Raw genomic sequence first — 23,906 nt, 5'->3', positions numbered from 1 at the left:
GATGGTAGCCACTAGACACAGGTGGTTACCGAGCACTTGGCATGTGGCTAGTGCAATGTGGTAACTCAGTTTTAATTTTAATTAAATTTAAATGCCACATATGGTTACTTGCTATCATATTAGACAGCAGAGCTCTAGACCTTCTAGTGCAGGAGTTAGCAAACTATGACCCAAGGGCCAAAACCTCCCCTCAATTTGTTTCTATACAGCCCATGAGCTAAGAATGGCATTCACCTTTTTAAATTGGGGTTTGATGAGTCAAAAGAAGAATAATATTTCATGATGTGAAAATTTTGTGAAATTCAAATTCCAGTTCCTATAAATGAAGTTTTATTGGAACACAACCATACTCATTCATTTATATACTGCCTGTGGCTGCTTTCAAACTACAACAGCAGAACTGAGTAGTTGCAAGAGACCATATGGCCTGTGAAGCCTAAAATATTTCCAGCCTGGCCCTTCATAGAGAAAGTTTGCCAACCCCGGTCTAGAGCCTGAATGGAGAGAAAGAAAACACCATTAGTTAATCAGAAATCCAAGTTTCAAGGTTATACTTTTCAGTGAATTTCAATCACATTGTCTCATTTGTCTTACAGCAGCCCTGTGAAACAGATAAGGACAGCTCAGGAAACTGAGAAACAGAGAAGGCACGCGACTTTCCCGAGGTCTCACTGCTGGCCAGTAACAAACTGCCCATCTCTCCAGCTTCCTCTGTCCTTATCCCACTGTCTCCTGGTAGAGTGATCAAATTCTTTATTCATGCCCCAAATATGATTTAGCCCCTGCTATGTGGTACAGCAGGTGCTTTGTCAGCCACTGGCAAGGCAATGATGAGAAAGACATCCCTCATGAAACTGACATCATGGCCAGAAGGTCAACAATAATTTTCTGTACCAAGTGCTGTGAAGAAAGGAAAAGAGCCTATAAAAGTGAACCTGCCAGGGGCAGTGGCTTGGCCAAATGATGCAGCAATTGGTAGGTCACATTAAACATTTGGGGCTTCATCTTAAAACTGACAAGAAGACATTGGAAGCTGTTTTAGTAAGGATTCCTCCAAAAGCAGAGCCTGGGCAAGAACTTGGGTGCAGGTAGTTTATTTGGGAGCTGATTCCAGGAAGCCAGTGCAAGGAGCAGGAGACTCAGAAAAGAGAGGTAGGGAACCCAATAAGGGGTATATGAGCAAGCCAGTACCAGGGTTGGCAAATGGCTCAGTCCTGCTAGGGACTTTTTAAAGAGCTGGACAGAACACATCTTGGTTGAAAGTCTCCCAAGTACACTTGGGGTGGGGTGCCAGTGTGGGCATAGAGCTGTGCACTACAGTTGCATATGTTCAGGGAACACAATGAACATTTGGTCAAGTGGTTTTAGAGGATTAAATTTGTATGTTTAAAATAATCCCTCTGGTCTGATATGAATAAGGGAAAAAAAGCCAGGAGCCCTACAGAGGACCTAGTGGTGGAGGTGGTAAAGGGTCATGGGTTGAATGGAGGTTAGCAGTGGGAATATACAGAAGTAGGTGGATCACATAACCATTATGTAGAATTGACAGGACTAGGTGACTAAAGGTGAGGAAGAAGCGAGAAGGAAGGCAGGAGAACTCCCAGGTTTTGAGGGGATAGTGCCATTTATCGAAATAGGGAATACTGAAGAAGAAACAAATTTGGGATGAGAGTGAGATAATATGCTGAGTCAGAATGTAGTTTTGGGCATGGTGAGTTTGAAATATCTGCAGGGCATTCAAATAGAGATGCTGAGAAGGCAACTGGATAGAGACGGGTGTGACAGTCTCCAATGTGGTTCCCAGAGACTCCCATCTCCTGCTACCCAGAACCTTTTAGAACCCCCTCTCCTTCAGTGACCTGCTTCTAACCAATAGAATACAGCAATTGGACAGGAATGTCACTTCTGTGATTAATTTACAAAAGCAAGATACAACTTTCATCTCAGTACAAGTCTCTCATTGCCTTCTTGACTCCCATGTCTTGAAGCAAATTGCCATGTTGTAAGCTGGTCTTTAGAAGCCCACATGGCAAGGAACTGAGGGCAGCCTCCTGCCAACAGCCAGCAGGGAACTGAAGCCCTCAGTCCAAAAACCCATAGATCAATGAGCTCAGAATTGGATTCTTCCCCAGTCTGAGCCAATACTTTGACAACAGCCTCATGAGAGATACTGAGGCAGAGAACTTAGCTCAGCTGTGCCCAGACTGCTGGAACTGTGAGATAATAAATGTGTGTTGTTTTAAACAACTAAATCTTGGAGCAAATTGTTAAACAGCAACAGGTAACGAACACAATGTGTCTGACTCAGGTTGTAAAGGGCAGGTGGGGCAGGAGGAACAAGACAGCAGTCACCAGACCACCACACGCATGTAAATGACCCAAACTAAGTCACTTAATTTATTAGAGTTTCAGTTTCTTCTCATGTAAAATGATGTTTATTAACCTGCTTGTTCCTACCACACAATATGAGAAAATACTTTGATAACAAGTACTAGTGCTATGTGCAAAGTAGTAAATTTAAAGTGGAAATGTTTTTAAGACCTCTAACATGGGTACTGCAGAGTCAATAATCACCTAACCCACAGAAATTATTATCTAAGGTTCTTCTCCAGGCATCCCACCTGCTCCCCTTTAGAACTGTTTCAAAGATGGGGAATGGTGAGGGTCCAGTTAAAATTATCACAGAGTGAAGGATCAAACTTACTTTTTAATAGCAATCAGCTCCCCAGACTCAATGCTTCTTCCCAGCAGGACGGAACCGTAGGTTCCATCCCCGAGCTGCCTGATTGTTGTGTATCTATTCATGGTGTGCCTGCTCAGGCCAGACACTCATCTCACGGCCGAAGCGGTTCAGTCCTGCAGCAGTAGCAGCCCTCCCCAGAGTGTAACCAGATTTTTCGATGGCAGCACCAGCACAAAGTATTCAACAGGACGTGACTATCTTCCAAATACATATTTTCAAAAATCAGTCTTCTGCCTGCAGAGAAAAATGAGAGGCAAGGATAAATGCTAAAATACATTTTCAGTAGATGTATTTTTATGAGTCTCGATCTGTGTTTTATTGGAACACAGTCATACCCACATACTTGCACACTGTCCATGACTACAATCGCAGAGTTAATAGTTGTGTGATGCTGTATAGCCTGCAAAGCCCAAAGGACAGCAAGTTGTGGAATAATGTTGTTTCATTATAATGCTGATGAAGGAAAAAAAAAAAAACTTGATTCCCGGCTGGGGCTGCTGTCTGTGTGGAGTTCGCACATTCTCCCTGTGTCTGTGTGGGTTTCTCCAGCTGCTCCAGTTTCCTTCCACGTCCCAAAGATGTGCACACTAGGTGAAAATCATGTCTACACTATCCCAGGCCTGAGTGGGTGTAGGGGATGTGTGTGTGTGACCTGCAATTGGTGTCTGGGTTGGTCTCTGGGCCCTAAGCTGCTGGGATAGGCTCTGACCACCCACAACCCCAAACTGGAATAAGCAGGCAAATAATTACTTTATTTTTAAACAAATCTTTCTTAAATGTATGTGTAGCTCACATTTATTCCAATGCTTAATATTCAAAGTGTTTCAGTTTTTATTTAGAAGTTTGGTGATGTTTTTATGACCAGAAATATGTGTTAGGAACTTAACTCTTGTTTATATCAATTAGCCTATGGCAAAATTGGTTTTGTTTTATGTTGTTTGGCATAAAGTCGCAGTTTCCAAAGAACCTATGGATGAGCTAAGTGAGGACTTAGTGTATTGACCATATGGCCCTTTACACAGTTTACTAACCCTTGGTCTAAATAATGTTCTTTTCTAATTTCTTATACAACTAGAGATACTATGCTTGGAAAGTAAATTTGTCACTGATTCAGAAATAAATCAGCTCCAATTCAATGCTTTTCTGCTGACTAACCATTCTGGGCAAACTCTGAGAGCCAACTGTGGTCGATGAAAATTGCCAGGCTATGAAAATTTCTGCTAAATATACTGTGTTCTGTACACTTGAGCTACAATTAACAATGTAAACATACAAAAGCTAAGAAATGCTAAATTAAAGTTCTCCTGATAGGGACCTTATGTGTGCTCCATGAACTATGTGTGGCTAAGCATCAGTGGTATTATTTTCACTATTAGACATTCAAAAGCTAAAGAAAGAACTAGGAATTCAATGCCTATGTATAGGGTGTGCTCATTTTAAAGTCACTCAGTTTGTGTCTTAAAAATAATGTCGGCCGGGCGCAGTGGTTCAAGCCTGTAATCCCAGCACTTTGGGAGGCCAAGGCGGGTGGATCATGAGGTCGAGAGATGGAGACCATCCTGGTCAACATGGTGAAACCCCGTCTCTACTAAAAATACAAAAAATTAGCTGGGCATGGTGGCACGTGCCTGTAATCCCAGCTACTCAGGAGGCTGAGGCAGGAGAATTGCCTGAACCCAGGAGGCGGAGGTTGCGGTGAGCTGAGATCGCGCCATTGCACTCCAGCCTGGGTAACAAGAGCGAAACTCCGTCTCAAAAAAAAAAAAAAAAAAAAAAAGTCACTGATTTTTCATTTATATAATTCAGTCTGCCTATAATAAAGAAACTGTAGTAATAATGTAAAGTGATTACAACGTCTTTAAGCAAACATTAATAAAATGTAAATGCTGAAATAGCAAAGATGTTTTGAAATATGGCTATCAAACTAGTAATCTGAAAAATCAAAAGATCAGAAAATAATGATTGGCAGGATGTGACACTCTGCACCTAAATCAAGTCTATAAAGCTTCCTTCCAGGAGAATTCCAGTTAATAAATGTAGAAGGAAAGAGAGAACTAAGAAATCTCCCTATTAGGTAAACACCACAAAAAGGTTTGTTACAGGCAAAGTTCGCTCATGAATGCGAAAATTAGTGGATGGAAGTTTAAGGAGAAACAGCATATTTGCATAGATCCAAAGTATCTAAAGGTACTTATTAACTTTGAAGAGAAAGATGGGAACTTCACAGGGAGAAATCCAGGAGAAACCTCCTTACCAGAGTGATCAAGTTCAATACTGCCAGCAATACGACGACTTTATATATTCTGGATGTGATGCACTTGAGAAGGGTATGTCATCACTTCTGCAATTTTCCTGTCAAAAAGCCAGAACCTCAATCTAACCATGAAAAAATATAAGACAGATATCAACTGAGAGACATTCTATAAATAACTGACTAGTACTCCTACAAAGTGTCCAGATCACAAAAGACAAAGACAGACTAAGGAGCTGTCACAGATTGGAGGCAATTAAGCAGACATGCCAACTAAATGCAATGTGGGATCCTGGAAAAGAAAAGGACATTAGTGAAAAAGTTGGCAAAATCTGAGTAAGATCTGTTGCTAATAGTATTGTGCCAATGCTGATTTCCTGGTTTTGATCATTGTTCTATGGTTATATGTTAATACTAGGGAGAACGGGGTGAAGAGTTTCTAGGAACTCGATACTATTTTTGCAAGCTTTCTGTAAGTCTAAAATTAGTTCAAGATTAAAAATTTTTAAATAGGCCAGGCACAGTGGCTCACGCCTGTAATCCCAGTACTTTGGGAGGCCGAGGCAAGTGGATCACCTGAGGTAAGGAGTTTGAGGCCAGCCTGGCCAACATGGTGAAATCCTGTCTCTACCAAAGACACAAAAATAAGCTGGATGTGGTGGCATGCACTTGTAGTCCCAACTACTCAGGAGGCTGGGGCAGGAGAATCGTTTGAACCCGGGAGGTTGAGGTTGCAGTGAGCTGAGATCACACCACTGTATTCCAGCCTGGGGGACAGAGTGAGATTCTGTTCCAAAAAAAATGAATTAAAAATATAAATAAGTAAGTAAGTAAATAAATAAATCCAGACTATGTTCTCCTGAGAGCTGTGTGTGGGCTTGAGAAATCTTAAGGAATATAAAGGTCCTGCCTGATTTTATCACGCTTTATCACAGAATCAAGCAAGCTTTTAGAGATCAAGCTCCACTCTATCCACTCTAAACTCATTCCCTTTCGCCTAGAACCACTGTAAGGCCCCTGGATGGATGGCCATTTTCCTTCTTGAAACTCTTCAGGATCAGACTCCTTACAACCTCCTTCAGGAGCTCTTTAGGGTGATTTATTCCATTGATGATTAATAAATATTTATAAAGCACCTCCTGTGGGACAGATCCTGTCTTTAAGCTCTGAGAATACAAAGACCAATAAAATATGGTCCCTTCTGAGCTTAGAGTCTTCTGGCAGAGGATGGAGGTGTGGGTGGGAGGGGAAAAGCAGATATATACCAGTCATGAATACAAACTAAGATATTTCCAGTATGCTAAGGGCACAGGATGTGGAGGGGAATTAAGAAGAAAGTCCTCTTGGTTTCTAGCTGGGTCAATTCCATCTGCTTAGGGAGGGCAGTAAAAATCTTCATAAAAGATTATCTTAAAAAAGAGAAAAGTAGGTATTTTGTAGGGCGAATAGGGTTCTAACGCTCCAAGAAGAAACTAAGAGACAGGGGCTTGAAATTGGGGAGTGGAAGTGGGGAGCTTGTGGAAAGAGTTGGTAGACTTTTGTTTATGGAGGAAGCCAGATGCCATTTTTTTAAAATACAGGTTTTGACTGGTTTACTGGAAGAGGAGAAAATGCTATAAAGCAAGGGTCCCCGAACCAGGGGCCATGTTAGGAGCTGGGCCATACAGCAGGAAAGCAGCGGGTGAGTGAGCACTGCCGCCTGAGTTCACCTCCTGTCAGATCAGTGGTGGCATTAGATTCTCACAGGAACGTAAATCCTATGAATCTGTGAACTGCCCATGGGAGGGGTCCAGATTGCCTGCTCCTTAGGAGACTCTAATGCCTGATGATCTGAGCTGGAACAGTTTCATCCTGAACCATGGATAGTAGATTGGATACAAATACTTACCTGTGTTACAGTTACTGTAGTTGTAGTTACTATCCTGTGATTCAGTAAGAACATAGTTTCATTCTTGGGAAATACACTCTGAAGAATTTACAGGTAAAGGATCATGATGTATGCAATTTATTCTCAAGTGGGTAGAACAAAAATTTTGTGTGTGTTGTGTGGAGAACAAATGGGGTAAAATGTTAACAACAGGTAAATCTGGGTAAAAAGTATGCTACGGACTGAATATTTCTCCTCCGAATTCACATATTAAATCCTAACCTCCAATGTGACTGTATTTGAAGAGAGACCTCCAAAAAGGTAATTAAGCTACAGAGGTCATAAGGGTAGGGGTCTGACACAAAAGGGTTAGTGTCTTGTACCTCTCCCCCACACTTCCTACCAAATGAAGACACAGGAAAAAGGCAGCTATCCAAAAGCCTCATGTTTTTTGCAATGGCATTATACTACTGAGTCATATCAGTTACTAATAATAAAGCTTTTTTTTTTTTTTTTTGGATAATGTCCCTTCCTCATCCACTTAGATTGTACAATCTCACCAGAAACCAAATCATTTGATCTTGGACTCTCCAGCCTCCAGAACTGTGAAAAAAATAAATTTCTGTGAAGACACCCAGTCTATGATATTATGTTATGTATGGTAGCCCAAGCAGACTAAGATAGGATATATGGGTATTCTTTGTGCTATTCTTGCAACTTCACTGTAAATTTAAAATTATTATAGATTAAAAATTTCAATTATCCCTAAAATGGGAGAAGAAGGGAAATTTTAAAAAGATACAGGCATCTTAAATGTTTATTTTAGCTTAAAAACAGACTTTAATATGACTTGTTGAAAAGACAGAACACTATCATATACCATGGTTCCTTCATTTCTTGATTATGTATTATGGAATAGATTGGATTCAGGCTGTGCCTTAACCCAAAAGCTACATTTGGACCACAGCACAAGCAATTTTGGCTCTGTGTTTATTTCCCCTTTTTTCTTCTTAATGTTTATCTTCAACTATTTTTTTCATGTGGCATACACACAGTCCCCAACTTGTGATGGTTTGACTTAGGATATTTTGACTTTACAAATGGTGCCAAAGCTACATGCATTTAGTAGAAATCATATTTCGAGCATCCATGCAACTATTCTGTTTTTCATTTTCAGTGCAGTATTCAATATATACAGGCATATTCAACACTTTATTATAAAATGGGCTTTGTGTTAGATAGTTTTGCCCAACTGTATGCCAATGTAAGTGTTCTGAACATGTTTTTTTTTTTTTTTCTCTGAACATGTTTAAGGCAGGCTAGGCTTACAACGATGCTCAGTAAGTTAGGTATAATCAATGTATTTTTGACAATGATATTTTTAACTTACAGTGGGTTTATAGGGATGTAACCGCACTGTAAGTTGAGATGCATCTGTATATGAATTCTCCCATCATTCGTTATTTCACTTTCCAGCAAATTAATGACATAAAACATTGTTGTATGTCATCTTCCTTAAAAAAAAAAACACTGTAAATAATGTCACTAGTAAATATTGTCCTTTTTGTTTTGTTTTTTGAGGAGGCTTTGCCCTAGAGACTATGGGAAGTCAATTAAAATTTTGTAACCAGTGAACTAACATGATCAGGTCTGCATTTTGCAATACAGTTAGAATATTTTTCTTCATGTCCAACCAAAACTTCCATATTCTAATTTAAGTACATTTCTTCATGCTTAGTTTTCTGTGGATATTAAGAAGCCATGCCATAAAAATGTCCATGCACATGAAATTAGTAACCAAGCGCGTGTCTCTCAGCCTTCTCCTGTCTTAATTACATGACCTTTACTCAGAGGATGCATTTTCCACTCCTTTAATTACCTTTGGCATTCATCTCTGGACCCTCACACATCCTCCATCTCCTTGATAAACTATGGTGACCAAAACTTAATAGTAACCTATAATACAGTAGCATGTGGCTTCCCTCATGCCTTTTGCAATGGCATTATAATAATGATTCGTATCAGTTACTAATAATAAAGACTTTTTTTTGGATAATGTCCCTTCCTCATCCACTTAGATTGTACAATTGGAACAATGGTTTCCTAGATTATCACTGAGAAAGCTATTTGTGAAAGAATTAAGAGCTTTATTGAAATCCAGATAGATTGGGTCATTCATTCAATGCACAATCACCCCAACAATTCCTCCTTGTTACAGTCTTCCATATTATCAAGGAACAAAATCTAATTACTCTGGCAAGATATGACTCTCATCATAGCATGGTAGTTACTTTCTAATTTCTTATGCTACTTCAGGTAACTACCTAACAACTGTACAATGGATCAGAATAGTGTCTCTTCAAGCATTGATGGCAGATGGTACAATTTCATTCGAACTTTACTGAGATGCTAAGCATTATGCAAGGCTCTTGGGCACATTATAGATAAGGTTAGAGCCTCTCCTTTAAATCACAACTGACAGATACACAAAAAATGTAGAAACTGCTATGAGAATACAGTAGAGAGCAACCAGCCCTTGGGAGGACAGCAATCTGCCAATCCTTCAGAGAAGGGGTAGTATTGAGATGTTAAAGAATGAACATGGTTTTCTTATACAGAAAATGGGAGAAAGGAATTATAAGTGGAGGAAATTGTAAAAAATATTGGCGAATACAAGAACTTGGTATGTTCATAAGAGGGCAGGCACAGCGCAGTGTTTCTCATCTCGGTTGAGCACAGAATCACCTGGAGAACTTTTAACATTTACTGATGGCCTAGCTACAGCCCCAGACCAAGAAGCAGGCAGGGATGGGGGCTGAGCTTTGAGAGTTCTGAAAGCTTTCTAGGTCTAATGTGAAACTAGGGCTGAGAAGTACAAGACTAGGATAAAACCAATCCAATGAACGGCAGTGGAGGAAATTGCAGGAAATAGCTAAAAATTTAGGGTGGGCCCAATTATGAAGGGGTATGTGTATCATGTAGCAGTTTTTTGTTTTTGCTTTTGTTTTGTTATATTTTTGAGACTGGGTTTCACTCTGTCACTCAGGCTGGAGTCCAGTGGCTCAAAATCAAAGCTCATTGTAGCCTTAACCTCCTGGGCCCAAGTAATCCTCCCAACTCAGCCTCCCAAGTAGCTGGGACCACCTGGTGTATACCACCAAGTTTTTTGTTTTTTTTTTTTTTTAGAAATGAGGTCTCTTTTTTGCCCAGGTTGGTCCTCCCACTTTGGCCTCCCAAAGTGCTGGGACTACAGGTGTGAGTGCACCCAGCCTTATGCAGGAGTTTGATTTTTATCCTACTGAAGGGAGTTCTCCAGAGTTTTAGGCAGAGAAATGGCATGAATAAAATCCTTCAGGAGACTACATAGATGTTAGAATACAGAGATCAGAGGCAGAGACTAGTTAGGAGGCTACTCCAATAGTCTAAGTGAAATATGATGAAGGCCTGAACGAAGGCATTGGACTGGGTAAGTCTTAGATACAACAGGAGAATATGGGTTTGAGATAGCGAATGTGTATGTATGTGTTATTTGGACAACGTACAGAGGTGTGGGTTGTGTTTTCTGGGGTGCTGAATTTGAGATATCTACCAAACCTCTCACTGGAGATGCTCAATAAGCAAATAGCTCTAAGGCTGTTTTATTTTTCCCCAAAGATAGAGTATTATTGGAGTTCTTATTGGGAACACAGCATTCAGACAAGGCTGATACACTGTATAACTCCAGGGTACTCCATTCACACAGAACACATAGTGAAAGGTGCCCACTGGAGTTGTTTAATAAGGCAGCCCTGGGTTCACAACAAAAGATGCAATAGTCCCATCATACCCCTGGTTTGGCTCTAGGCGCCAAACTTCAAAAGAAATATTAAAGAACACAGTGAGGGGTCTAAATCAAAGTATAAGAAGGGTAGTTGAAGAAACACAGGATGCTGCAAGCAAAGGAGACTTGGAAAGCCATGATAATTGTTCCAAGTATACACATATCAGAGACAAGGGTTACTTACACTAGGTATGAATCCAGAGAACAGAACCATGACCATGGTTTGAACTTTCTATTATTCACATTAGTGAATTATTTCTCATACCGAAAAATAAAATGAAGTGGTATTAGCCAAACTAGCATTAGACAAGAAGCACTAGTCAGCTCACATATGCACAGTCAAATCTGAGCATACCCTAGCAGGATGTGGTTAAGTATACTTGAGATCGGTATTATTCAGTTATTCATCCTTTTTGTGGTGGCCCAAATAGGATGACTCATGTCATAATCTGAAAGTAAAGAGCAAAAACTTACTGTTGCTCTGGGAAAACAATAGGGTGATGGACAATGCAGTAGAAAAAAGAAGGGAGTCATGGTAGACACCATCACTAGTCCACTCCATAGCAATGTTCCCTTCTTGCTCAGTTTACACAACGCTGATTTTACTCAGGATTCGACATGCTCAGCCATGGCACCCATCCCAGGGCATGAACTATGATACATCTAATCCAAGCAAAGGAATTCTAGTTCTGTACTCAAATCTGTTTAGAAGTGGTGCTGGCTGGACGCAGTGGCTCAAACCTGTAATCCCAGCACTTTGGGAGGCCAAGACGGGTGGATCACGAGGTTGAGAGATCGAGACCATCCTTGTCAACATGGTGAAACCCTGTCTCTACTAAAAATACAAAAAATTAGCTGGGCATGGTGGTGCGTGCCTGTAATCCCAGCTACTCAGGAGGCTGAGGCAGGAGAATTGCCTGAACCCAGGAGGCAGAGGTTGCGGTGAGCCAAGATCGCGCCATTGCACTCCAGCCTGGGTAACAAGAGTGAAACTCCGTCTCAAAAAAAAAAAAAAAAAAAAGTGGTGCTATGGCTCGGACTTACGAGATTGAAAGGGAAGTGAGCTGATGAGGAAAGAGAAAAGCTTCTGAGAAGAAATCTACTCCCTAATAAAGACAGTTGACAAAGAAGCCGCATTGAATGTGGCTGTGTAAAGCTGTGATATTTAGGGCTGAGGCAGAGATGACTATGAGACATCAGCTGTAAAGATGAGAATCCCATCTGCAGAAGATGTATTCATAGAAAGAGGTTGAGTCCTTGATGACATCAGTGGGCTGCTGCTTGAACCCTGAAAAATATGCCTTTCGGTTTCCTGTTCTACAACATAATTGAAGATCTCTGTTGAAGAAGTCACTGTTAATCTATCCAGTACAGCTAAAGGCATTCCTGATACAGTGGGCTACACTAACTTAGGTACAAAATGCAAAATTCTCTACAGGAGGTGACAGATAGACCTTTACGGTTCGCACAGTTTTGAAGACTAAAAGAGGTATACAGCTGGAGACAAATTAGAAGTAACTCTCCCTTCCATTATCCGCTTCCATTTTGAAAGAAAATATCACACAAACTAAGATGCAAACCTATTGTGGTAGAAGAATGTCCAAAAATGTTCCTGGTATCACTCCGGGTTCTTGGACAACTAGCTAGCTGAGCTGGGTGGCCTTGTGGAATCTGGTCATGTGCCTGTAACATGGCAGGTGGGAAACATGAAAGGATTCCACCTTGCATGACAAGTGGAGCCCAACATGTGGACCATTCTGCATGTCATTGGTAGTGACATTTACTACAGGTGGCCACAGAGCTTCAGTCGAAGGCAACCAAGAAAAGCATAGAGCTCTCAAGTTGAGTTCTTTTTTTCTTTTTTTGAGACAGGGTCTTGCTCTGTCTCCCAGCTGGAGTGCAGCTGGTGCGATCAAGGTTCACTGCAGTCTCACGGGCTCAGACGATTCTCCCAACTCAGCCTCCCGACTGGCTGGGATTATAGGCATGCACCACCATGCCGGGCTAATTTTTGTATTTTTTGTAGAGACAGGGTCTTGCTATGTTGCCTAGGCTGGTCTTGAACTCCTGAGTTCAAGCACTCTGCCTGCTTCAGCCTTCCAAAGTGCTGGGGTTACAGGCGTGAGCCACTGTGCTCAGCCTCAATCTGAGTTCTAACAGGTAAAAAGGTTTCAGCACTCTAATGACTATTTTTATTATATTAATATTAATACATTCTTCTTTGATACTTAATGGGAGACATTCACATCTATAGAGTCAGTGCTTCAAAGAAAGAAGCAGGCAAATATAAAAAATTTGATACATGACAAGACATCACAATTCCAGCCTGTAAACCTCTGAGTATATGACATTAGCATACAAAGATTTCACAGTGTGTAGACCAGAGACCACACACCGGCAGCATAACATTTTACCCATAAGTCACTCCATTGAGACCTCAATCCAGAAGTAGAAGACAGTTTCTAAGTCAACTCTTGTCTTTTCTATGGTAATAGGAAGCTGAAGAAACATCCCTACCCCTTCAGGCCGGCGTGTGCTCTGCAGCTCCCCACAGTCCCCATTCTCCCTGTTGTCACTTGCCATTTTTTTTAGCTGTCCTTTTTTGGTGTGCCTTCATAGCCACATGTTTTACTGGATGAAAAATATTTCTCTGTTCCTATGCCTGTATCAAAAGTGACAAAGTAAAAGCCTGAAAAAAAAAAAAAACCTTATATTTAAAGAAAAAATGGAAGAGAAGGAAAATTATTCTTTTTTAGTCAAGAAGAGCAATTTCTCACTCTTTGAGAGGCACACACCCAGCTTCCTTGAGTCTTTCATTTTCCTCCTCTGCCCTGACAGCATTTAAATTCAGCTTCTGGTACAGATAGTTAACACTGCTTGAGAAGTGAATGGAATGTAGCATCCTGTCCGTTACTTTGAGAATTAGCATATATTTCTAACTTGTAGTCTTTCTAAATTCTGCTTTGACTCCAGGAATTAACTTGGATAAATATTCACTATAACGAATCTACACTTAGCAACCTAATATATCAAATATGCCCAAAATGTGATAATAATTTTAGTATTTACTATGTGCATAGTACTGTAAGTGCTTTTGCATACATTAGTACATTTAACCCTCATAACTCTACCAGGTAGGTACTATTACTATTATCCCTATTTTACAGAGAAGGAAACTGAGACACAAGTTACATGTCTAGATTATACGACAGATGTGGCAAAACTGAGACAGGAACCCAGGCTGACTGTACCAAACTTAAGGGAATGGTTTCAAAACATCATGAATCTTTGGAGGATCTGAGAATGAGAGGAACACAAGTAGTACTTTGTATCTCAAAGCCCAAATATGGAAACCAGTGATAGTTGGCTTCATTCTGCAGCAAACATCGGTGAATCTGTTGGAGCCATCAGCAGCATCAACATGCCCACAGTGGAAGCAAAGTGAATGTACACAAAGAGGGACGGTTTCCACTCAGCGCTGACCTGCTGTGCCTCGGGGTGTCTCTTGGTCCTTGGGTTTACTTTCAGTGGAATCAGGGCATTGGACTTGCTCTAAGGTGGTTTCTTCCTCTAAAGCTGTATGATTCTGTGGCTCTGTATCAGGAATCAAGCTAGCATTTGTCTAAGGAAAAAAACGGATAAATGTTTCTGCTTTCTGTATCACGTGTATCACGTGAACAAAGGTTAGCAGAGAAGACAGTGCCACTGAAGGACCCTGCATGCTACACATCTCTCTTTCAAGAGACGCACAAGTGCCCCAGTGCCTTGGCCAGGCCCCAACAAACATTAAACATGGATTCCTTCTCTTCCGAGCTCACATATCACATCTTCCAAGCCTCCTGCCCCCACCCACATGTATAGACCCAGAGAACAGCCCTCTCCCTTGATGCTATAATGCCTTGTTCTTGCCTCACTGCCAGCCCCCTCCCCGTGGTGGAGACCTGCAGGTGCACCCTCTGCTTCAGCCTCAACACTCTCCGAGATTCCTTCATTCTCGTGCTCTCACTCCACTTGCATTAGCAAGTCCTCAAAGATTATCTGAAGAGCCCAAATTTGAATTTTAGTCTTTGCTATTTATTTTCTGTACAACCTTGACTAAGTATCTCAAAATTCTCAGTGCTTCTATTTTGTCATATGCAAAATAAAGACTATTTTATTTATTGGGCCTGACTCAAAGTTTTGAAGTTCTGAAGTGGAAGAACAGTGAATACCAGAGAATAGCTGAGGCAGGCAGGCAGCCCGGGCCCTCCCAAAACAATGCCTGGACGACTGAGTCTCAGAGAATCACAGAAAGTTTCCCTTTATACGGTCAGATCAAGCCTTTGGCCTTTGGGTAAGGCTGTACCCAACGAACAAAGAAAGACAGCTTTATCTCTCTATCAAAGAGTTCCAGCAAACCTTTGAAGGCAATGTTATGATGTTCCTGGCTAGGTGACATTGGGGAAAACCTTCCTGTGATTTGCCCCAGTTCCCTCCCCTCAGCTTCAATCCTCAGTGGAGGCAAAGCAGCCTTGCTCATTCACAACCTAAAAAACAGAGGCTAGGGGCAGGGAAAATTGTAGTTCATTCTTTATTTTGAAACCTTGATCAATGAATTAATGCCATCAGTTAACATTTTCTAAGACAGGAGACAAAAGATTACATGCAAACTTGGGGTTCTCTGGGAGCTGTGGTTTACCAGGCCCACTAACACCATTCAGATCCTTAGGAGGAGCTTGTCTCCCTTCGCATTAATTATCTTACATGGAAAAGATTCTGCTACTTTCATTTATCCTCCTAGGAAAAGTGGATTCTGTGCAAAATCATTAGATGACTCTTCTCATGGTACCTCTGTGTTCCATTTTACCTTTACAGGTCTATAATTACACTTTGTATTCTAGGTTTCAATGTGTCCTAACTTTATAAGAGTCAGTGAATACTGTTAATTTCTTTTTAAAAAGTACTAGACATAGTGCATCTGAGTTTATATTTTTCTCCTGGACCTAATGCTTCTACCCTTATGCATTTTAGCAAGCAAATCTTGTAAGCATTTTGCCACTTAGACTACTGCTTTTTTTCTGCATGAGGAATAGCAGTTACAAAGCCAAAAGGACCTTCCTTACATGTACCTTGCTTTGTCTTGACCTTGACAGAGGAGTGAATTAAAGATGCATTCAGCTATTGCATCCACTGGATGTTAACAAGAACCAGTTACATGGTGTGCTCTCTTCTATGCCCCAGAAACTGTTCATACCTTTACCATCCCTCTCCTCTTTCACTCCCAGCTTCTGAAAAAAGAACTCCCCCTGCACAAGGTCCTTAATCCCATGAGAAGCTTTCACGGCTCCCTGTCACTTCTCTTGCAATATCAAAGGTGCTCATGCCTTGAACCTTAAAAAAAAGTCTTCAGTCACTTGCAGATGATTTTTAAACTGGGACACTTGGTTGGCTTTGGTGGACTGTAAAGAACTGAAGTGAAGGTGAAATGTTAACAATAAAAAAAAAAAAAAGCCAGAAAAAAACAAACCTTTACCCTGCCATGTTTGAAACTGTAGATGAGCTAGAATGAGAGTCTCCAGCTAGCCCCCAGCTTAAAGAAAACTGCCGAGGGTGGCAGCAGTCCTGCCTCCTTGTTTCGGGGGTGGGCAAGACAGGGGACAGTGAAGATGGGGGAATGACTAAGAGCATATCACATACAAGTTCACGTAGATATAACCTTTCGTGGTATTGCCAAATAAGCAGCTGGACATTATCCAATAATATTTTGCCTTTCTGGTTCTAATGCATTATCTTTTATGCCAGTTACAAGGACAGCCACATGTTAGTATCTCTAAACATACTACAACACTTTTGACTAAGGACCTAACCTCAGTGTAAGATGCTTTGCTAGAATGTATACAAAAAATCTAAATGAGTTCAAGTAAAGGAAGTAAAGGCTTAATGTAAAAATAAAATAGGGCAGGGATCAGCACATTATTTCTGTGAAGGGCCAGCAAACAGGTTAGGCTTTGCAGGCTCTCCATCTCCCTCACAACTCCACTCTGCCGTTGTAGCATGAAAGCAGTCAAAGACAATACATAAATACGTGGGCATGGCTGTGTTCCAGAACTAAGGTATTTACAAAAACAGGCAGCAGGAAGGATTTGACACACAAGCCATAATTTGTCAAGCCCTGAAAATGAGGAGACTCCTGAATAAGTAGAAGCACTTTAGTACTCTCCATAGAACCCTCATTTACCCCCAGGTCACAGGGCTACATACAAAGCCGTGCTTATCTCTAGAATAGAAGCTCTGTGAGGGCAGAAATGCTGCTGTGTTCACAACTGTATTCCTAGTACCTAGAAGAGAACCTGGCATAGTTGGCACAAGTAGATACTCACAATAAAGACGTGTTGAATGAATTAACTAATGAATGAACAATTTATGGGGCTTTAAAAGGCAATTCTGACCATAGGTGATTTTCTTGTACTACCAAATCCACCCTCACTGCCATCCCGTCACGCCCCACTTCTCTGCAAATTGGACAACTGTATTGGAACTAGGGTACCAAAATGATGACTCCTTCTAAAAACCTTTACACTGACTTAGGAAAAAATTTGATTTTCAACAGATGAGATAACATGAAGCCATGCATATTTACATTTTTCTCACTCACCTTTGTTTTAGTTAAATCATTCTCTTGTAAATTCTTTTCCAGAGCAAAGGCAATGTCTAAGAGGGCAAAACTATTAACAACTATCTTCCAGGAACCACAAGTTCATGCAGATGGTAACTTTCGTGATATTGCCAAATATAGCCCAGCAATACACAATAGTACTTGACCTTTCTGGTTCTCAGGCATTATCTTTTATGGTAGTCACAAGGGCAGTCACAAGTTATCAGTATTTTATCACAAGTCATGCTTCACCTATAGAAAGGTAAAAAATAACTCATACTCATCTCTCCTAAAAAATATGTGGTTCTTCACATGTACCCCAAAACCTAAAATGCAATAAAATATATATTTAAAAATATATATATATATATATATGGTTCTCTTAAGATTTGGGCCATTAAGTGACTACTAAGAGTTCTTGACAAGGTGGGAAAAGCACCAAATGAAAAGTGAGGCACTATTGTGGCCCTTCCATTTCAAAAAACGTGAGTTCAGATGACCATCATCTGCTAGGAACTACAAGTTCACGCAGATAGTGACTTTTAGACATCATCAAATATAGTTGGACATTACACTCTAATACTTCATCCTTTTGGTTCGGTGGCATTATCTTTTATAGAACCATGATTAGCTATTAAAATCTAGGAAAAATTTAAAGATAAAATGTAACTGATTGCTAATTAGTAAAGATTTGAATGCTAAATGCAATAGGACCCACATTCAAAGCTTAATGTTGAAGAAACTTCAAATATAGAGTAAGAATTTTTTTTTCTGTAAAGGTCCTTAATGATTATTTGACATCCTCACTTTATAGATGAGATCTAGAGATCCAATGAAGAAGAACAGAATCCTTGTTATCTTCAGAGTAGCACAGCACATTTTTTAAATCTGTAAACATAATACACGTTTTATAGTCAACTAAAGATGTATCAAATGGTCCCCATGTACCACTTTGTAAAAAGCACATAAATATTTTGCTAATTCTGAGCCCATATAGTTTTTAAAAAGGGGGAGGCAGATGTTTGAAGATGTGGTATTCTCAAACTCAAACATGTCAACATGTGCTGGATTTGATTTCAGTCTGCACAGGTAAGTTTCACAACAAGACACTCTTCCTATCCAGGAAGACTTCAACTTTCAAAGCACAGTGAGTCAGGTACTTAATGTGCAAGGATACTTCAGTATCCTTGGAAGAAAATCAGGAATAGAAGCCTTCTGTTCGGGTTGAGTGTTTCCCTAAAACTTGTCGAGTAGTACTTTTTCCTAACATCAGACAGCAGCTCGCTAGGAGTAGAGAGATTGAGCGAGGATGCTCATGTCAACCTTGGTTATCATCTCGAGGTAGACCTGAGCTGCTGCTTTTACTTCTCTGGCTGCAATCAAAGGCATCTCTGATTTTCTTCCTGCCACAACACTTCCTTTGCATTTTAATGCAATTTGCCCTGGAAAATGATCTGTTTCACCAAATTCTTTTACAAGGTAATTTTCTAGAACACATGTGTTGTTATAAGGGTTAAAACTCAATTTCAAAGGTAAGCACAACCACAAACTAAGACACAATTACACTATAACCCCAAAACCTGTGTATAAGTCATCTGGCACACACCTCTGCGCATTCTCCCAGGCAACCACATCAACCATAAACAATGAAGTCCACAGATAGGAGATTTCCAATACTCTAAACATAGGCCTTTCTCAGAAAGCCACAGTCAGCAAAGATCACAGGTGAAAGACTCAACAGTAAAGTGAGATACTATTCATAGGCTTTCAGATTAACATACAGAAAGGTCATTACACCCAGAATCCTGCCAAGGAACCACCAGGCAAATACACACACTCACACAGACCCTGCAAGCAGAAAAATGCATTTTATAAGGGCAGACATCAATAGAAGGGTTAGGTACAACTCCGACTCTGCAAGATCCTACAAAATGAAATGGAGGATATTGCTGCAGGAACAGCAGAAAAAGAAAAAAAAACACATTTTTTAAAGCAGTAGTGTTCTTGGCAAGGTTCAGATGGAAAAACAGCAACAGATCCCAGAAGCAGAGCTGCAGCCAGGAATAACCTAAGCTCAAGCCATTTTAAGTAAGGGCAGGATAATACTTACTAAGGATTCGCTGCATGGTTACACTGGTTCTCTAGGCCTCTAGGCTAAGTGTTCAGGGATTGGATTCTGTTAAGTTACTGTCAAGGGATAAGCAGACCTTTATCATGTATCTGCCAGTTGTAAGTAGGCACTATAAACCATCTTCATACCACAACAGGGGAGTGAAGCTGGGGGGAAGCCTTTTCCCTATTTTGCACATGAGATTAATACTAGGAGAATTACAGAAGGCCACACGACTAATAAGTGGAGTCACGCCCTTTCCCCTATTCTGCTGTACTTCAAAGCCCACGATACCACATTACCAGGCATAAAATATGGCTCCTGCCCTAAAGAGGCTTAAAATAACCTAAACCAATTAGAGATCAATACAGCCAGTATAATGAAGGGTGAACAAGCAAGTATCTTGAGAAACAGAAAGAGAAAATATTATAAAAGAAGTAGACTTACGCTCCTCTGAGAATAGATAGGAGTCGCACAGGACAGTGAAGAGAAGGGGGCGGGGGCGGATTTCTCAGGAAAGCACTATGAGCAGTGATGCTGTGGTGGGAAAGAGTCTGGAGTCTGGCCCCATTAGCAGGACAGCAAGAAGACCAGGCTGCTTAGAGTACAAAGATGCATGCTGAAATAAAAAGATTTTAGATAGGAAGGGTGAGGCTGATTATGATAGGCCTTGAGAAGTCAGGCATATTATTTCAAACTTGAGATAGTACATAATGAAGAAAAACTGAAGGTTACATGTCCAGAAGAGTGAAGTGATCATTTTAAAGATTACACAGGCAACATAACTCTGAAAAGATCAGAAGGAAACTTCTCATTCATTCATTCATTCATTCAGCAAACATTTAATGAGAGCTTAGTAAGAGTCAGGCTCGGGAGGCTGTTGCAGTACTGCAGGAGAGAGAGTGAGGACTAGGTTAGAATATAGAAGGAGGGATCTATATAAAACATATTTCAAAGGTCTTGATGACTCATTGATATAGAGGATGAAGGAAATGAAGGAAAATATGGTTTAAGATAATTCCAATGTTTCAAGATTAACATAATTTCCACTGTACTAGGAACCTCAAAAAGCAATGAGAATAACAAACATTAAAGTATAAAAAGGGCTCTGATGATATCAAACAGTCAATAAATAAAACTCCCAAATGGCTTGTTTGATGTCCTAGTAGCTCATTTATACTTAGTCTGTGGAGAAGAAACTTCAGTGAAAAGACCTTTTCTTCGTGATTAAATGCTGAGTTCCCTTGGCAAGGACAGCAGGGGTCTGCCTAATCAGACAGGCTCCATCAACCCTCCAGCATACCCCTTCACGATCTGAACCTAGATTGGTTTCATCAGGAAATGTGGCTGCCTCCCTGCTGCCTGGCCACCAGTTTTGACTTTGGAGAAGGGGACAAGGCAAAGTGAAAAGAGAGAAATAAAAAGTGGGCAGAATCACTTAGAGAGTGGGGAATGGCACAAGATGTCATTTTAAATAAAGAATCCCAGTACTGCTTTCCTTTCTCCACCTACTTCCCAGTGTTTTACAGTTCCTGGTCCTCAAGTATATAGGAAAGCCTTAAAGAGTCATTACCACATTGTAGCATATTGTCCAGAAACTATTTCAAATGTGCATATTTATGCATATATTAACTCCCAGCATAGTTCAGCATATGATTGAGATACAAATTCTTCTTAATAATTTATATCTTGGCTACAGAAATTTAAAGCTCATTTAAACTTTATATTCGGCAATGGTGCCATTCACTGTTGAAGCATACCCTGAAACCCCACTCACTGGGAAATCTGAGAAATGAAAACTGTAACTATCAAACTTCTGTTACTACAAAGAGTGCTCCCGGCCAAACAAAACAAAACAAAACAAAACAAAACAAAACAAAACAAAACAAAACAAAAAACCCACATGCCCCAATACCTTATACCTTAGGGAAATCCAGTCCCGCTTGTCAAATTCAGTGTGGAATTCCCTCAGCCTAGCCCAGCTCCAGCAAAAGCAGGTCTTATTTAGTTATAAGAGGAAAGGAATACTCTTCTCTGCAGAATGATGCATTAGCTACCTTACATATAAGTCCTTAATGTTAGTGTCAAAGTCAGACTTTAAAAGGTTAACATTACAAAAGAATCAGTTGTTATGGAAAATCCTTCAACATCCTTCTCATAACAGCTACTCAGATTAATAAGAAAGAAATAAATCCAATGAAAAATGGTTGCAAATAAGTATGCGAGGATTTTTGCTCAGACCCCTTGTGGGACAGCCCAGGGCCTAGTCAGGGAAATTCCAAGAGCAAGTCCTCAACGTGCCCGGCAAAGAGGCTTCAAATTGGCTAGGGTCTTCCCCCTCTTTAAGACTAAAAGATAAACACCCATCAAAATCCTCCAGGCTCCGAGTTTTCATGCCAGGAAGGAGAGACCCACATGATCACGGAAAGAAACTGAAACCCATTAGCCTCTTCCTGCGCCTCCGATCCTTCGCGGGGCCACCGGCCAGGGGTCCCCCGGCCGCCCGAGCCCAGCAGCTACTAAAGTCACAGGTCGCCCGGCAGAAGCCCCTAAATCCCCGAGCCCCACTTACTGGCGCCGCGAACACAGGCGGGGGCCCGCCCCTGCGGTGAGCGCAGCTCCTGGGCGCAGCCGCCGCTCGGGAACTGGAAATGGGGACAATCCCTGCTAGGACCGGCCGAGGGCTCCGTGCGGGGACGCCCGCGAGGTCCGGCGAGTCGCACGGGCCGCACGGCGCATGGTAGTGCAGCAGGAACCCGGCCGTTTTCCAGCCTCCGGCAGGAAAACAAACAAAAGGCTGGGTGGCTTCTAGTGGGGACGACCGGCCGCTTTCCCTGGGAAAAGTTACCCTGCAGCTCCCCTCGCTGGCCCTGCGCGTCCCTGCACCGCGTCCCGTTCGCCCTGGCTCGCCCAACAGAGTTGCGCGGCGCAGCGCTGGGCAGAGGGCGGCACTGCGCGCAGGGACCCCAACGCCAGCTGAGCACACGGCGATCTCCGACTCCACACGCACTCCTAGTTGCAGATAGGCTCGATCAACCATCAAGACTTAGAAATGGAGGCCGTCGATGGACGTTCTGGGCACATTTAAGTAAAGGTAATCGTTGTGAAAACATTTTTCTGATTTGCAAAAAACGTAGTTGAGGTGGCACGGCATTGTGAAAGTAATCAATGCCACTGAATTGTACTCAAAGTTGTTAAACAGCCAATTTCATGTTACCTATACAGAAAAATGCGATGAAAACGCACCTGATTGCCTGGTGGCATTCGTTTGAACGCTTAAGAGTTTTTACATTGTCAGTAAGTAGTTGTAAAAACTGGACTCTTATCCAGGGGAGAAACTGACTTTAGTCAGATATCCTCTACACAACAATCGTCCTCCTTCTGTAACTAATTATAGGGAATCTAACACATGTAATTTTATAACACATTCATTTATGTCGTAAGTGTAGACATTACCTAAAATCATCCTTATGAGGCTAGAGCGCTTTGAAAAAAGAAGTTGCTTCCAGGTGTCTGATTTTATATTTACATAATTGTTCTAAGCCAACAGTTCTTAAACATTAGCAGGAAGCATCAGAACCACATGGAGGACTTGTTAAAACAAATTCCTGGGCTGCACTCCCAGAGTTGCTGGTGCTACTGCTGCTGGTCACGCTGCCTTAAGCAACACAGATTTAATTAATTAGACAGAAACCCTTTAACACTTTGTGGACTGTTCTGAGTTTACAATTCCCAGATGATCATCATATCAGTTTTTTCTCACTATTTTTATTTTTGAATTTTACACACTGAAGATTGTTTTTTACTGAAAGACTCTATACTAAGAGTCTGAATACCTTTCTCCTTTTGATCTTGTGGAAGAAACATGCAAGATATAAGATAGTCAAGCTTCTTTAGATTCCCTCTCCCAAATGGAAAAAGGCCATCTGGCCTTTTGACAGATGTATAACATTTGTATCTACCTTTGTTTTTACCTATTTAAAAGCCAGCCCATATGGCAAATGAAAATGGAAAATCATTATCAGTAGAAAGATAGAAACACAAGAAGGAATCTAACAAGTCATATACTACCCCCATGAAAAGCAATTTCTAAAGTAAAATCAGTTTTAGTCAAATCAAATTGTCTCAGCAGGTCTACGTGGCAAACTGAGGTACTGTCTTGGTTTACCATTAGCAACAGTCTGCTAGGCTAGTAGGTAGCTTAGATCAGTAGTTGGCCTCAGGAAATCATAATCCTGTAAATACAGTATGATGAGAGAATATAACCTTGTAAGGATGTCTAGTGGATACTGCGGAACTGACTGAAAATAGAAAATTAGTAGCTATGAAACATAATAGTGTTTTAATGCTCAGTTTATCTTTACAAATATTTTACTAAGCTTTAATTACTTGCTAGAATAAAGGAAATAATCTGTGCTAATTGACCAAGCTATTTTAAATTAGCACTCAACGTTTTAAATGCAACAGATTCGTTCTGAAAC

At 40.9% G+C, this 23,906-nt stretch overlaps 2 protein-coding genes across 4 annotated transcripts in view; both read right to left on the bottom strand.

Annotated features, from left to right (window-relative positions):
• CILK1 (ciliogenesis associated kinase 1) overlaps positions 1 to 2,805 on the bottom strand; it is a 38,411-nt gene extending 35,606 nt beyond the window's left edge. For both annotated transcript variants that reach the window (XM_010337162.3, XM_010337161.3), the window contains exon 1: positions 2,705 to 2,805. In XM_010337162.3, the coding sequence (XP_010335464.1) occupies positions 2,705 to 2,805 (101 nt within the window). The remainder of the gene's footprint in view (positions 1 to 2,704) is intronic.
• Positions 2,806 to 2,834: 29 nt separating this feature from the next.
• LOC141584341 (uncharacterized) lies at positions 2,835 to 22,265 on the bottom strand. 2 transcript variants are annotated; one of them, XM_074398202.1, is made up of 3 exons: positions 21,998 to 22,081; positions 4,998 to 5,095; positions 2,835 to 2,977 (listed from the first exon to the last, which is right to left on the bottom strand). In XM_074398202.1, the coding sequence occupies exon 3, from the start codon at positions 2,952 to 2,954 to the stop codon at positions 2,835 to 2,837; it is 120 nt and encodes a 39-aa protein (XP_074254303.1). In that variant the 5' UTR covers positions 2,955 to 2,977; positions 4,998 to 5,095; positions 21,998 to 22,081. The 2 variants fall into 2 exon arrangements, with proteins under 2 accessions (XP_074254303.1, XP_074254304.1); XM_074398203.1 differs by lacking the exon at positions 4,998 to 5,095 and having other exon boundaries at positions 21,998 to 22,265.
• Between the last annotated feature and the right edge of the window lie 1,641 nt (positions 22,266 to 23,906).

The sequence above is a fragment of the Saimiri boliviensis genome, chromosome 4 (assembly GCF_048565385.1).
Source record: "Saimiri boliviensis isolate mSaiBol1 chromosome 4, mSaiBol1.pri, whole genome shotgun sequence".
NCBI classification, from domain to species: Eukaryota; Metazoa; Chordata; class Mammalia; order Primates; family Cebidae; genus Saimiri; species Saimiri boliviensis.
This window is presented reverse-complemented; position numbering and strand designations above follow the sequence as displayed.